Raw genomic sequence first — 15,261 nt, 5'->3', positions numbered from 1 at the left:
CTGGTCTGGCCCAAGCTGGCTTAATAGTAGAAAGGGGCCATTACAAACAGTCTAACATATTGTATCTATGCGGCGAAAATAGTAACTGAACCTAGCTCAGACACCCCAGTTTGGCGATTATAATGCTACTACTAAAGTGCGATTATACCGGGCTAAAATCATTCAATTGGGCCTATCAAAGATGATAGAGCGATTATTTATCAGGATCTAATCGCTATTCGCTATATTAGATACTATACAGCAGTAGAAATATATAACGGGCAAATAAAACCCAGTCGGTGAACTGCCTATCAATAGGGATACTCTTCGTATCTGAAATTCCAGATTGTCTTTGCCGACTTGTCAAATCCATAACCTTTCGAACTTGTCGCACCGATATGTTGGAGGACTGGTGGCACTACCACATAACGATTCCATTCCTCTTTGTCTGCAATCTTCTCGACCATCATATCAACCAACCAGTCGGTTGTCAGGTCGGTATGTTCCAGAAACCGCGGCACTATCGAACGCGGAAAGATCAGGCCCTGTGAACAGCATCCATATTTGTTCATCTCATGGACTCCGGGACGAATGGGCTACATTGTCTGCCGTCCTGCGATGAAGTGGAGTCCGATGAATGCTGGAATAAAAAGAAGGGATATTATCCAGATCGCACTCGCGGATGCTGTTTTGAAAAACCTTCTCTTTATGAACACCACGAACCCCGTTGCGGCTGCCCAGACAACAAAAGACAATGCAAGATATCTCGGCCACTCCTCCGAGTTCCAACCAAGCAGGTCATCAACATAGAAGAGGCGAAGATAGACCCAGTCTTGCCCTGCTATGCTGCGCTGCGAATCGTTTCAAGGGCGTGTAGCGTAGAAGAAAGCCAGCCCTTGGCAGCCAGGGTATCATCTTCAACCATAGCGACATAATCTGCACCAGTATCATAGCAATCCTTCATCAAATGCGTAAAGTCGTAGATGGTCTTGTTGCGATACCATCCTCCCTCCTCCCATTCGCGGATTTGCTCGTAATCGAGGTCATCCTCTTTCGGGTACAGAAGGACGCGGTCGGGTAGGACTTCTACCCACTTCTCCGAGAAGATCGGATGGGTAGAGGGATCAGTATGTGCAATGAGCAGATCAAGGAATATAGTGTCTCGTTCCGATTCGGTAAGACCCTCCAGAAGGGAGGCGATTGTCAACCCTACATACTGTTCTCTTCTTCGGCGAACCGTTACTATCCCTACGCAAATCGTAGCCTGATCGTTACTGAGTGGCTTTGCGCGGGAGGGAAAATCGCTAGCCCTGCTGAGAAAAGACTTCGCTTCGTGGATTCGGTGGGCGGAGTAGCGCTGCTCGTAGGCACGATTTGGGTCGAAAAAGGATGTAGGATCGCGATAGCTTGTTGAACGATAATAGCTAATTGAGAGGAGGTAAAGAACACTGAATATACAGAATAATAAGCCCGTTGGGTGTAAAGATGATCTACCAAGGCTTAGGTGACGAAGACGCGATAGATTAGTCATTTGCGGATTCGCAAGATGGCCTAAAGGGCCGCAGTGATGCAGAAGACATTAGTAGTGGGGGAGAAGGAATGAATTTGAAGGGAGAATCGGAAGAGCAGGATTCAAGGGATGGGGAGGGAGACAAAGGAAGGGATGATCCAATGCAACCCTTTGGACTATCCGGGAAAATAAGGTTGGCTCTAGAACGGCTTAAGCAGTTGACAAGGGACCCACCCCCAGGTTGATCACCAACATTTTAGCCAGCGGGATATGCTGTCACAGGTTTCACATGATGTCAACTTGAAATTGACACCTCAAATGCCTAAAAGTAATTTAGTTGATATTCAGCCAAGCTTCGTTGGCAGCGGTGACTTCCTCTAAATAACTCCGAGACATGTCAGAGAGTCTTTTAGAAGACGAAAGTTGCTTGTCAAGTAAGCACTAAGGGTTGGGTTGGATCCGGAGTTATTTCGGTCCGGGGATGCACTAAACCCAGTCACGGCTGATGGATCAATACTCTATCTTTTTTACATTGGTCAACGTCAGCTTTGCGGCAATCATGGAGGGGCTCTCGAATAATAATCGCCTCTCTACAGCTCCGCGATCCGGCGATAACTCATCCGCTCCGTCATCAAAGCGGGTTCGCGTCGTTATTTCGCAGTCAAAACAAGGCTGCGTGACTTGCAAGTATGGGATGGTCTTCAGCTTGCCATCATGGCACAAAGTCGACTGACTAAGATGCAGGGCACGTCGGGTCAAGTGCGACGAGGAAAAGCCCCTGTGTCGGCGATGCCTCCAAGCTGGTCGAGTGTGCGGCGGTTACAATCATGAAGCCAAGTCATCATTGTCATCAGCTTTGCAGCCTGCTCTAAAATGCGGGGTTACAGTGGACAGCCATGCGGAGAGGTTGAGTTATCTTGCAGCTCACGTGTTGTTTCTAGACAGCAGAGACTGCCATCAGCGAGAAGGTAGTGCTTGGGAGCGTGTATTTCTCCAGCTATCGAGTCAGGTCGAATGTGTCAAGGCCGCCGCGGTCGCTTTCGGGGCGGCGTATGAATCATCGCAGATAAACTTGATCGGCCATCGGCCATACTCCACCTGGAAATATTATGGCTCAGCTCTAGCAAGGCTGCGATCTGATTTTAAAAATGGGAGTGTCGGTGCAGAGTCCCTGGCTCTGGCATCCATGGTCCTAGCCTACGTGGAGATCCTAAGCCAACACGAGCAAAATGCGTTCACTCATTTCCTTGGGGCCGTACAGATCCTGACCCAGGCCGAACAGCATGGCTGGCAAGTTTCATCTGCCGAAATCCTCAGTACAATCAAAGATGCACTAGTAAAGATAAACCTCCTGATTGGCAGCTACGGTTTGTCCCAGACACCGCAATATATGTACCTGGACTTTCCTAGAGTACCGACTGGAGACGATGAGTTTTGTGAACCAGAGCTTGCGATTGACGCCGCAATGCACTGTCTTTATCGATCTTATCAGTTCATTGAGGAGGCTTCACATCTGCGATACACGTATTCAAACTGGAAGGAGCATGATCCCACCATGTGTAAGGCTCAATCTGATGCGGCGGCCGAGTGTCGTTTCGTTCTTGATTGCCTTGCAGCGCTCGCCACGACACTGCAAGCCCGATGTTCGTCTGCGACGCCGAAGCCGAGAGATTTGGACATGCTGGCAGAGATTTATGCGACTCGGACACAGCTAACATCAGCGTTAATTTTCGTCTTGTGTGCTCACAGCCCGTACGAGACAGCGTACGATGAACATCATGACCAATTCCAAAGCATAATAAGTGATGCTGCCGCGTCGGCGCGGCTGAAGCGGCGGACCAAACCCAGCGCTTTCAAACGCTTCTCAACGCGTCCAGGAATTGTTAGCCCTCTTTTCATCGTTAGCATCAAGTGCAGAAATCCGTCACTGCGTGCTTTGGCGACCGCATTACTTAATGAACAAAGCCGCGAGGGTCCTGCCGATGGACGAATACTGGCGGCCATCGGTGCTCGACTGGCCGCCCTAGAGACGTCGTCCAGTGTTCCTTCTTCTCCCAGCGCTCCTCTGGCTGCCTGCGACATTGTCGAAGGACAGAGAGTGTACGGTTACTCGGTGTCTCCAAACTCCTTGGGAGACAGCCGCCGCGTCGTAGAAGTTATTTTCCAGCGGCCTAACCCCCCTCTCATGCAAGGGTGGGGACGTACTGATTATTCCTGCCAGGATGGTTGGATGTACTGGTCAGAAACTATCGAAATATAAGATATTTGTCGGCTCAATTGTGCACAGAAGCCGCTAATCTCTGTATGTGTATGGAGAGGCCCATCGAACTCTCGCTAAGCTGCTCGCATCCCTAATCCTTTCCTAGTCCTGTGCCGGACCCATAGCAGTATATACTCAGAATCACATACCATCTAGTTTAAATCAGGTGGTGATTTAATGGCATTACGTGTACATGGGCAATGTATCAACGAGGTTGGGTCTTTTACCTAGCATCTCCCGGGAGTCTTAAGAGTCTGAGGCCTTCCATTCGCCGTTGAAGTGCTGGTGGAGCTCAGCTCGGTGTTTGTTGCTGCTAAACCGGATTAAGTAAAGACTCAAGGGATGCATAAGTGGAGATGATCTCGGTCTTTTGACAGTTTATTGACGATTATTGGTCCGTGTGCTATAGTAGTCGGTAGCCTAGGCTTCCTTACACTTCCTCTAGTCCTTAGTCAAGTATGGTCGCATTTTTGACTCGGCTTGGCCCCGCCGCAGCGCCCTCATTTCCGTCAATATCGTTACAGGACGCATGAAGATGACATAAAAAAGGCAGGAGAGAAACTGGGATGGCTTTTAGCAGTATAGTCAAACAATTTAGATCGCTTCAGGCACCAAAATGATTCTAAGTCTAGATTACTGGCTGGCTGACTGCCGTGGCAGGTTATTAAGAGGACCGCATCCCGCTCCTTGAGTCTACGATCTCTATTTCTTCGTCTACGCCGTGTTCCTCAGTTTTTCATTAACTCGACGTCCCCAATCACCGCTCTAGTCTCAATCACAGAACGTTGCATATCATGGCCACGAAAATGGCCTTAAACATAGCAGCGAATAGAACGGTCGACGTTACCCTGCGAGCGCTGCAGCTCATCTTCGCCATCATCGTCATGGGGACAGACGGCTACGGTATGAACCCACCAATGCATCCCACTCCATCAAGACATTCATTTATTCTGACTACCATCATATAGCTATCCACGTCTATCGCGGCCACACTGACTACGTACACTTCGTATACGGCAACTTCTACGCTTACGCCGGCGTCCCTGACGAGTGGGGCTTCTTGATGTTTTGTGCTGGGTGGACATTTCTGGGCGTTATCTTTCTCTTCTTCACTGCGGGAATCAGCTTCGCAGAGCATGCAGTGATTGGCTCTATTTCTGTCATTGTTGAGATTGTGGCTCTTCTCTCATGGCTTGCGGGTTTCATTGCCGTGGCTGTTAATGTGGGGAGTAATCCGTGTCCGGCGGAAGAGAATGACTGTGTGTTGCTCAAGGTTGCAATAGTATTCGGCGCATTAGAATGGCTGCTCTTCATGATTACGACGATTCCGACCATCAAACTTGTCTTTAACAGCACTCGCCGGCAGAAGACACCGATGATCGAAACCACGACACCTGTTTGAGGCACGGGATGATGAAATCCCTGTGAGCAACACAACTATGGATTTCAACACACCTGCCCAAAAGCATACTTCCTTGGTTTTGAGTATCGCGTCGGTTGAGAGGTCTTTGAATAAATAGAGATTATGCTAGAGCATATACACAGTTTCTTCAGTCTGGGCGAACAGGAATATCGGGAGCCTAGTGCATAGGCATAAGCCAGCAATATCCGGTTGGTCAATGAGGGACGAGCTCTGCAATCTCCTTATGCGCCAGTCTGTTACATAGCCAAACCATTAAGCTAGGACCCGACTTCCCGGAGGCAGTAGCGAAGTAGGAATACGTTATTCTCATAATGTATCATTATAATGATCACCAAGACCTCAATTTGGTGAAATTTGAATCCCTATTTATGACCAGCGTCCTTTTACTCGTCATCACACCGTCCACAATGCACATCATTTTTCATTCACTTAGTGCGATTAGAAATTTCTAAGAAAGTTTATTATTACTTGCAAAAAAAGCAAGGAAAGAGTACCAAAAAATTATTAATAAAAACATACAACAGAAGGGATTCGCTGGTGGTCACCCACCCAACTACTAACCTCCCGGCGTGTGGCTTAAGTACGGCTGAGCGGACGGGAAGCCCTGTTTTCCACACCCTGTGGTCGTATGTGCTCATCACTTGTTAGACTAGACTGATATAGCGCATTCTCTTCTTTTGAAAAGGAAACCAACTTGCTAAATGATGATTTGCATCGTCGTTGTTCAACAGACTTAGTGTGGTGCTACTGAGCGTATTTCTTTCGCAGAATCTCTGCCTTGTATCTTGACAAGCATAGTCACGATTAGTACTCGTGCCAGGTACAGATTCGAACATTGTCTTTGCTGTGACAGTGTCCAAGGGTTCATACCGCTGAAGTTATGCCGATTTATATATGTGGAGTCTCCCCGGAGATCAGGAACAATCCAACGCTTGATAGAAGGTATGTTTCTCCATCCACTTGCACCACATATCTAATTCACAAAAGCGATCCCAGTAGACCATTGAACCGAAGCTAACAATATCGGTAGAGTTTGAAAGAAAAATTCCTCAACTAGGTGGGTCGCATAGTCGTCGGTATCTCCATACATAAAAGGATTATGTACCCCACGATCGACAATCTAGAATAAGCGTTGTGAGTTGACTCGTCGAATAACAGTTACTGGAGCATGGGGAACCTACATTTGAGGACAAAAATTTCGGCGAACTTACTAATTCGTAAGGTAGCCCAGCTCAACTATCTGGAAGACATGTTAGTAATGTCGTCCGTGTGGCCAACATCCTAAACCTCCTAAGTGGTAGTGGAGACAATTCATAGATTTATCTTATTCTCTTAATCGAAATAGTAATAGCGATGGGGACTCATGAAGACCATGTGGCAATAGAAGCGACTGCACCACTACATACTATCAAGTAACAACCATCCTAGATCTTCATTATCATTTCCCGCTGGAAAATTGGTTGTATCCAATAACGAAGGTCTAGCTACCTGATAGCGCGTAAACAGAGTCAAAAATTCATCCCATCCCTCTTCTCCGACATTGAAAGGATATAGAGGCGACATCTCGACAACGAGTTTATTCTCCAGGCAATGAGCGAAGAGAATATGACCCTGATGGTTTCGTAGGAATGAGAACAGCATAACCTGAAATTTGAGAGGCAAGGCGGATTAGCAACTACAGGAGCTTGGTAAAGCTTTCAAGAGGAGAAGAGGGTAGCATACAGGGACGACAGCATGCTTTTCGAACTTTTCATCCAGCAGTCGACTGATCATCACAAGGATGATAACCATGACCTCTTCCCTTAAAATCATCCCGTCTTCACCATCAACACCATGAAACATCGAGGCCTTGACATGTGGGTGTTCATTGCCGCGCAATGTCCAGTAACAACATGGGCCCCATTCGTAACATTCCCTCTGTATGAACCATGGCTGTGGAATCGGGGGGTCATCAGGGATTGCCCTATTCAATGAAACCATGAGTCAGATCCAAAGAATGAACCCGTGAGATATACTTACGTGGAATGTCTCCACCCAGTTAGCGCTTTCAAGGGCAGCTCATCGTTCTCAGTGCCTTTTCGGGGTGCAATGTCCACTTCCGTAACAAATCGTGAACACATTGTTTCCGCCCATTCCCCACCGCTCCCCCATGGCCTGGACAAAGTGTATCCCATCCGACATCCGTTTTTGAGGATACGATCCTCACATGAGATTCTTTCATTCCCCTCCTCGGGCGTAAGATTTCTTTCGTAATGCTGTAGCTCTTTCTCGCTCCACGGAATAAAGTATTGCACGTTCACCCCGGGAACAACAGACTGATGATCAAGTGTTACAAGTGACAGCGGCAGACGGGCGAGCTCTTCAGCTGGAATAATGCCAGTATTGGCGTTCCAGAGAAGATAGCAGATCTGATGCAAGGTTTTCAGAGCTTCATCTACCTTGTCGTCGTTCATGATGGCGAGTTCTTCTGCTGGTTCCCACGATGTGACACCCAATTCGTTAGATAGATGTATCGAGAATGCAATGTTTTAAGAAGAGACGAAAGGGAAACGGAGTTGGAAGGTGAAATCAAAACGTCAAGTTTCTGTCATCAGCGGAACATAACAATGATTCTGATAGTCTATTTTGCGACACTCACAAAATTACATCATAGGGTGACCATGAAATTGAATGGTGGTGATAAGCCAACTAAGGGAATTTTCTGATTCGAAGCCTTCGTAGTTTATTGGAACGTCAAGCAAGTTCTTTATGAGACGGGATCTGGCATATAAACGGTCGAAACAAAAATGTTTAACCAAAATTCAATTAAACATGTAATTCAAATATGGAGCACTAATAATAACACATGTACAAGAACCGAAAGTTTTATCCTGGCAAACAGCCACCGCTATGTGGAAATAGCCAGTTCACACCAGATTGCATTTCAAGAGCAACAGCAGAAGCTTAGACAGAAGGCCATCCACCAGACCAGTTAATGACATTCCAGCCAAACTGCTTGTCGCCATCAGCATAGCCGATGTCAGTGTTGAGGTAATGGTAGTAAAGGATCGGTCCGTATTCAGGATCATCAAAGACACCCTGGCCACCAGGTGCATAGACATTATCGTGACTTTCCAAAACGGGAGTGCCGCCGTTAGCCTGGCAATCATTGCCATCTTTATCGACCTATTTGTTTTAAATCAGCTTTAGAGAACAAACCACCAGAACCCTTATCTGGAGTAACTTACAAATCCACCAGTAGCCTTGGTGCTGCGACAAACCATAATCTTATACTCCTCGCCGGGGGCCGGGCGATTGGTATCAAGGCCGCAGCATGTACCCGATGAGAAGAAAAGATAGTAATAGTTACCATGCTGGTACATGTATGCTCCTTCTTCGGCCTGATTTCCCGTGGAGTTGAAGGCAAGGTTGTATGCAGAGCTGCCAGCAGTCTTGGTTCCCGCTGCGTTCATCGGGACTTGGTAAAGGTCGTCGTAGAAAGAGCCAAAGTTCATGTAGAAAGCTCCATCAGCTTTGATGAGGTTGGGATCAATGGCATTGTAGAGCTTGCCACTGTGAGAAGAAACGCCGATCGATCCGTGATCAGTCCAGGTGTTGAGCTCCATGGTAGGGGAGGTGGCGAGGCCGATGGCAGAATTTTGGGTGCCGAACGTGGAGACCGCATAGAATACGTAGTAGGTTTGTTCGATATAATGAACATCGGGTGCCTGTATTGGCGCAGAGTATTAGCAATATGAGGCGAACAGTAGTGTAGCGTACAGCCTGGACTCCGCAACTCACCCACAGGTCTGTGTTTCCAGCGAGGTTGATCTTTGAACCAGCAGGGACAACAGATCCAACCCCTTCCCAGGGGCCGTTCAGTGAGTCCGAGGTGGCATACGTGATCTCACCACCAGTGGAAAAGCGGAAGTATTTGCCATCGGATACGCGGCGCATAATACCAGGGTCACTAATGACACATAGACCCGAGCACGGCTCAGGGTTGGCGTAGGCATAGGCCAAGCCGGGGAGGATGGCGAGGGCTGCAAGATTCAAAAACATAGCTTGAGATGGAGGCAGAAGGTGATGTAGTACTTAGGAAAGCAGTGAGGGTCGTCCCCAAATAAATAAATAAGCCTATGGTTCTCAGCTGGGCACGAGGAAAGGGGTTTCTAGGTGAAATATCTCTCCTGAACATCCATGTCCCCCAAGCACCCTGTATCACCCGCAGACAGGAAGGTGGAGTACGTTCAAAGCAACTGTACCCTGGTTGATTTCATGTTACTTTGGGAACATTAACCAAATTGCCTAGGATGCCGGTGCAAACCAATCATCGAGAGCTTACAGGGCTATGGAGCACCATCCTTGGTTTCGCAGTCTCAAAAGATGGAGGAACAGGCACGACCAGGGACCAAGAAATCCACCACCGCATGGTCGCTAGGAAAGATACAAAGCTTAAGATGGCCTCGAATGTCTTCAGTCGCATGCCAAGTCATATCCAAATTTTCTTTGGTTGCAGTTGTACATACAGGAATAGGGGGCCAATTAAATCTAATATGTTTCTATACAGTCGCGATAGCCCATCGCTTCAGCTTACTTTCGCGTTTGGCACAATTGAGAATGCGAAACCCTTCAGGCTTCGAGATCCTTTAAATACTCACCTCGATCAGAGAGTGCCGGCATTATGTCTTCCTTCCCGCTATAGTTTATTCAACCGTGCATTGGACGGTGGGATTGCCTACATCACCACAAATCTCAGAGTATGCCAAAATAGCTAATCAATACGGTGGATAGAACTCTGCTGCCTACTGTTGTGCCTGCGAAAGTGAGTTTCAAATATAGAAGTGCGCTCTGAGCCATGAGATTGTAGATTAATATCCCTTTGTACCTTTGAAGGACCTGATCAGGCTCATTCTCCTCCGGCAGTTGAACAGCCGACAGACATACAATAGGGCTGGTCATAGTGGGGGGTGTTTCTTTCCGTAAGCATTCATTGGTGGCAGGCGTTGCAACGTAGTAGAACACTTCATGTCCCTGAAGCGCCACAATCGTAAGTGGGCACCGCGTAGGAGCCGGAAGTAGGAACTAAGTCACCCGCTAAGACCAATTCGATCCGAGGATGTCTCAGATCAAAACCAGCGGTGCTACTGGTGCTGCTGCCACATAACCGGTCTTCAGGAGATAGAAGAAGCTGATCTCGCGGTGCTCACTGGGATGCCGCTTCTTGATTGAAAAGGTCCGATGTTCACTACTCTACGAGCGATGCCAGAATGCGACAGGCCTGTGTGTGTACGTAGCGCCACAAATCAGTACAAAGAAGTCAAAAGACAAGAATCAGCAGAGCAGAGGGTCATAGACATGGTCATAAATGCAAACGACCTAAACTAAACTAGTCAAACAAGTTCGGCGCCAGGGTCCAAGTTAGGACCGGCCAATTATAGGCAATCACTGTCAGCTATGAGACGATCGCAAACATCAAGGGTTTTATCAGTGGGCCTCGGACTTACAGTGCGCACAGCTTTCCCAAAAGGGTACCGGCCAAGATGTAGCCACTGGTCAGAACTTTCAACCCGAAACACTAATCCGTTGAAGATAGGTACGGATACGGAGTGCATATCCACTTCTCACTCGGAGCTCCACCTTCCACCGATAAGCTTCGGGCCCTGCCAAGCTACCTAATTTATCCGGGTATACTTCGGACACCCCGGTTTAAGTCCCCTACGGACCCGATTAATCTTTGAGGAGCTACTCGCACGGTGGACCTATAAGATAGGTTGAAGGAGATAGGCAGTAGGAAAGATAGGAAAGTAGGCGGAAAGTTCCGCTGGCTAATCCTTCTTTGTGGATTAGGGGGTGTCTATGGAAACGTCACAACTGCCGAGTAAATCCTTCGCGTGCTTCGCTAGACCGGTCTACAACAAAGATCTTTATCCACTGACTACAAATCAAGTAGCCTGGCGTGATATCTAGGCTCGAGCCATCTACTGGTGCTGTTTTAGGTAAGTCTGGCGACGGCATGGAGTAAATAAGAGCATACATTTGTGCTATCACGCTGCCCTGCCCGATTTATCGAATTTAGTGATGCGTTAAGAATAGTTTAGCCTGTTCTAAGACACATACCGCACTTGGGTTTTAGGTTGGATTGTCAAAAAGTGTGATTGCCAATATTAGTTTACTTGTCCTACCAATTACAGGAAGCCGTGATCAACTGGGACGACTTCGGACTAGCACGCTGACCTTACTTAAAAAACCAGCATGCGTTTATTTCCATGAATGCACGATATTAAACTGAATTATTCTGGGGGGTATCAATACCCCTGATCTGTCATCGTCTGCCTCCCTGTCCATCTGACTCTTCAGTACTTACACCAGTTTCTTTTTTCATATGTTATTAACGTCAGAAGATGTATCTGAACCAATGCAATGACTTCGTTCTCGGCAAAGCTCGTTGGAAGCGCGGGTATATGTCACAGTAGCAAAGCTTCTGATGTCGTCGGCATGATCCGTTACCTCGCGGCATCCCAAGGCCAGAGAAGCCCGGACATGCTCGTGGGGAATTTTAAGGTTTGCTGCCCGTAAGTTGTTTTCTTATGAGGATGTTGTCGAAGGAGAGAGGCTGGAGCCTTACTGAGTAACATCTTAGCCGGATAATGTGTCAATTATGCTTGGTCGGCGGACGGAACAGCCCCTATCTTCAGCAATAATAATTGATTACTTCATGCTGCTGCGATCTTTCGTCAACCAGAAGTCCTTCTCTGATGACCAAGAAGTCATTGGCATCGATTACTCCCGTCTCAGTATACCCCGTGTATGCCTCGGACACCGTCAAAAAGATCAGGAGTCCTTTGAATGCAGGAATATACACAAGGAAAGCGAAGACAAGAGCGACATTATGTGGTGACAATTCTCGGCTTTGAATTCTATCTTTGTGTTCCATATCTGAGCAGGACTCTTGCAAACATTTTGCCCTGCCTAGGTCGTATGATGCTGTATTCAGTGTTTTGCCAAGAGCCGAAGAACATGGAGATGATATAGATTATGAATCTCGTGATTTGGTTCTTTCTTCCACCCCATACAGGATTATTCGTAGACAACATCGAAAAGGAGCCACTACCTGCCGGAACTCCGAGAGAAAAGTGGCCTACTGTCGGAATTCCGAGCAGGGTGGTCAACTTAGCTTCGTATTCTGACCAATCCTCTGCCGTGGTACATTTCCGCAGTGTATTACTAAGATGACCCGAGGGTTGCGGTCGGAAAAGGCGATCATCGAATTTGCTCTGCAATGACTGATGATTTCTACACTTCGTTCATTATCTTCAAGATATCCTTCTCCGCAGATCTCACAGTGCGAATTACATCAAAATCAGATAAAGAATGGCTAAAAGCCAGAGTCGCCCCCCTCGAAGAAAAGCATGTAGTAACTGCATTAAGTCCAAGGTACGGTGCACTCTAGATCGACCCGCATGCTCTCGATGCAGGGTGACCGGCCGAAACTGCGATTATGGTACTACGACTCTGGCTTTGGGGCAGCGAAATTTCTCTCGCCTACAAGAAGGACATAGTGGAGAAGCCGGTTCGTTAGAGAGCCAAAGTGTAACTTCTCCTTCAGTCCCAGAATTCACTTCAAGAGTGTTGCAGACGCCACCATCTTTGTCATATACTCCCAGTCCTTCTGCCAACAATATCATATGGGACCCGCCAACCCAGCAGGCTCAGGAGCCTCCCGTCGAAGCAACGTCGAAAGAAAAAGGGACTGAACTTCGAAGCGATCAATTTGACCCCTAGCTCTATTGCAGAGGATATTCGCGACCGGTGGCTTAGGCCGTTTTTCCTGCCTGCGCACGGGCGTAGTGAAACTCCGAAAGTCTGCCATCCTTATACCTTGCAATTTCTTGCACGGATTCTGAAGACATATCCACGATATATGTTGAGAGACGGACGACCGCCTCCTATCATTCACCATGTTCAGGTCACGGAGAATAAGACGCCTCGAGCACTCGCGAATTGCTACAGCCTGGTACGTATGTGGGAACAGGCAGTCCCGGGGAGTGAGGAGATAGTCATGAATACGGTCGCACGGGAAATGGAACGGCTCGCTAGTGAGGTATGCATATCCCTTAGTGCACATGTTATGAAGCAAAGGTGGTAATAGGATTAAAGAGTCCAAATCAACATGACTACGAGCTCCTCTCTAGCTTTCAAGCCTACCTCATCTATTCAATTTTGATCTACTTTGGCCCTCAAGGTGGTTTCACAGACACAATCATGATAACCCTCATGGATATGGCATCTCAGACCGCTCGAAATGGCCTCTTTTGTGATGCCGAGTTAGCACGGACCAGACCAACATGGGAATCCTGGATTGTCGCAGCCACAAAACGCCGTGCAATATTCACTCTCTATCTCTTTAGCAACATCTATAACGCGGACCGTATGCTACCTAATTTCGTCGCAGAGGAGCTGAGAGGCGTATATGCACCGGGTAATAAGACACTATGGGAAGCGGCAGACCGAGAAACATGGAATAAGGAGTACGATAGATACCTACTAGATTGGCAAGATGGAAGCTTGGAAATATCTGAATTATGGCCATCTCCGGAGAAGGAGGAGCCGGAACGGAGGAGAAGGATCGAACGCTGGGTTCAAACAGTTGATGAGTTCGGCATGATGATGTATAGTGTTTGTGCCCATATCCATGGTTCCTAATCAATGATTTGCGACTCCAGTTGTGAATTGCATGCTAGTTAAATTCCTTGTGCGCTCATTTCTTCTATATTGTCCGATGTATAGTGTAGGTTTTGCGATTCACTGTGTATAGAGAGTTATGGATATACATTCGACGCGATGACTCTCCTAGACTAAAGCACCAAGCATGCGACGCTTTTGCAAGGTCAATTCGAGAAAAGCTGACATACTCAAGCATTCGGGTCTCTGGCTTGATACTCTGGATCCTCCTCCATAGTCACACCGGCTTCCTCCAACAAACGAGGGAACCATCTCAACATCCGGTCACGAAAGACTTCATATCCGGCTCCTTTCCGCAGCACCTTCATATTCTCCGCATCGAAATTCATGCCACCGCGCTTGTACACTTGCCATTTCTGTAGACCATAATCCACCACCAAGTCTACCGCATCGATCACCTTGGGCTCAATATCCTCAACCCGAAATCTCTGTCCTTGGCCTGACAAGTTGGCTGAAGTCCCGAAGGTCAACATACCTGTCGGGTCATCATCACAAAGGCGACCGAGCTCTCGCAGAAATGGACCTTCAGGAACTGCTATGCTGACCGTATCGCCCTTTGTGACTTGCGATAGCGTCGCCGGATCGAGAGCTGCCAAACGCGGGTGAAGGTTTTTGGTATCGTATTTAGCAATGATACCAACTATCATCGCCATATCTTCTGTCAAAACCCGTGTCATCTCGAACTTGGCTTCCGAAAGCATGTGAATCTCTCGATGTTGCTTGTATGTCCCGATTATGCCGATGTTGTGACCCTCTCGGCGATCCTTGGCTGAAAATATACGCTGGACTCCAGCCTGCGTACTCGTCAAGAGCGCGTAGCCGACATCCGTGGGTATGATAACGACTCCACCGCTTTTTAAAGTATCGTAGGTCTGCTTAGCATCGCGAGGGACATTAGGCGCAGTGCCCTTCTTGGGTATGAACCGAGGAGCCATGTACGAAAGATTGTAGTACTGGTGTGTTGGAGCTTAGATACAGGACCGGTGTCGCAGGATGAAAAGAACGTACCCCCGAGGCATAAAAGTGTGGCCACAGACTCTAGAAGTAGGGATTAAGATAATATATCAAGCGATACGAGTAGATGCGATCCTGTCATTATGACGCGGAATACCGCGGCTAGTCGGAGCAATGCCGTTCGGAGTTGTACCACGGAAGAGATCCCTTCAGGAAACAAAGTTAATTTCATCTACACTCGGAATTCCGATGATAGATTACTTTGCCCTCGGAGTTGCAGTAGGTTCCTCATCCATATATAAAACTTCAATGGATGGTCTATAGAGCATGTAGAGATTGCTTTCTATCTGTCGCTCGTTTCTATAAAACAACTTTCTTTATATTTCACAGCTGAACTTATAGCATACTACA

General features: G+C 47.6%; 7 protein-coding genes across 7 annotated transcripts; 3 read left to right on the top strand and 4 right to left on the bottom strand.

Moving 5' to 3' along the window:
- Window positions 1-290: 290 nt before the first annotated feature.
- Window positions 291-1,570, bottom strand: BO88DRAFT_442385 (uncharacterized protein; the record flags this gene model as incomplete). Its single annotated transcript, XM_025709951.1, has 3 exons — window positions 902-1,570; window positions 656-830; window positions 291-559 (listed from the first exon to the last, which is right to left on the bottom strand). Exons 1-3 carry the CDS (start codon window positions 1,508-1,510, stop codon window positions 291-293), a joined length of 1,053 nt encoding a protein of 350 aa, XP_025564734.1. The 5' UTR covers window positions 1,511-1,570.
- A 478-nt stretch (window positions 1,571-2,048) lies between these two features.
- On the top strand, window positions 2,049-3,749 carry BO88DRAFT_486349 (Zn(II)2Cys6 transcription factor domain-containing protein; the record flags this gene model as incomplete). Its single annotated transcript, XM_025712436.1, has 2 exons — window positions 2,049-2,176; window positions 2,234-3,749. 2 exons carry the CDS (start codon window positions 2,049-2,051, stop codon window positions 3,747-3,749), a joined length of 1,644 nt encoding a protein of 547 aa, XP_025564733.1.
- Window positions 3,750-4,555: 806 nt separating this feature from the next.
- BO88DRAFT_335697 (MARVEL domain-containing protein) lies at window positions 4,556-5,151 on the top strand (the record flags this gene model as incomplete). Its single annotated transcript, XM_025702864.1, has 2 exons — window positions 4,556-4,652; window positions 4,718-5,151. The coding sequence occupies 2 exons, from the start codon at window positions 4,556-4,558 to the stop codon at window positions 5,149-5,151; spliced, it is 531 nt and encodes a 176-aa protein (XP_025564732.1).
- Window positions 5,152-6,570: 1,419 nt separating this feature from the next.
- BO88DRAFT_336284 (uncharacterized protein) lies at window positions 6,571-7,625 on the bottom strand (the record flags this gene model as incomplete). The annotated part of the gene is made up of 3 exons (XM_025702895.1): window positions 6,571-6,816; window positions 6,895-7,135; window positions 7,192-7,625. 3 exons carry the CDS (start codon window positions 7,623-7,625, stop codon window positions 6,571-6,573), a joined length of 921 nt encoding a protein of 306 aa, XP_025564731.1.
- Window positions 7,626-8,115: 490 nt separating this feature from the next.
- BO88DRAFT_336012 (arabinan endo-1,5-alpha-L-arabinosidase) lies at window positions 8,116-9,213 on the bottom strand (the record flags this gene model as incomplete). Its single annotated transcript, XM_025702879.1, has 3 exons — window positions 8,116-8,337; window positions 8,400-8,879; window positions 8,953-9,213. The coding sequence occupies 3 exons, from the start codon at window positions 9,211-9,213 to the stop codon at window positions 8,116-8,118; spliced, it is 963 nt and encodes a 320-aa protein (XP_025564730.1).
- A 3,312-nt stretch (window positions 9,214-12,525) lies between these two features.
- On the top strand, window positions 12,526-13,857 carry BO88DRAFT_361522 (Zn(II)2Cys6 transcription factor domain-containing protein; the record flags this gene model as incomplete). Its single annotated transcript, XM_025703880.1, has 3 exons — window positions 12,526-12,780; window positions 12,902-13,271; window positions 13,355-13,857. 3 exons carry the CDS (start codon window positions 12,526-12,528, stop codon window positions 13,855-13,857), a joined length of 1,128 nt encoding a protein of 375 aa, XP_025564729.1.
- Window positions 13,858-13,928: 71 nt separating this feature from the next.
- BO88DRAFT_403181 (L-threonylcarbamoyladenylate synthase) lies at window positions 13,929-14,920 on the bottom strand. The gene has a single exon (XM_025706305.1). The coding sequence runs from the start codon at window positions 14,829-14,831 to the stop codon at window positions 14,067-14,069; it is 765 nt and encodes a 254-aa protein (XP_025564728.1). The 5' UTR covers window positions 14,832-14,920; the 3' UTR covers window positions 13,929-14,066.
- Window positions 14,921-15,261: the final 341 nt, after the last annotated feature.

Source organism: Aspergillus vadensis (genome assembly GCF_003184925.1).
Source record: "Aspergillus vadensis CBS 113365 unplaced genomic scaffold BO88scaffold_6, whole genome shotgun sequence".
NCBI classification, from domain to species: Eukaryota; Fungi; Ascomycota; class Eurotiomycetes; order Eurotiales; family Aspergillaceae; genus Aspergillus; species Aspergillus vadensis.
The sequence above is the reverse complement of the archived record's forward strand: the minus strand, read 5'-3'. Positions and strand labels throughout refer to the sequence as shown.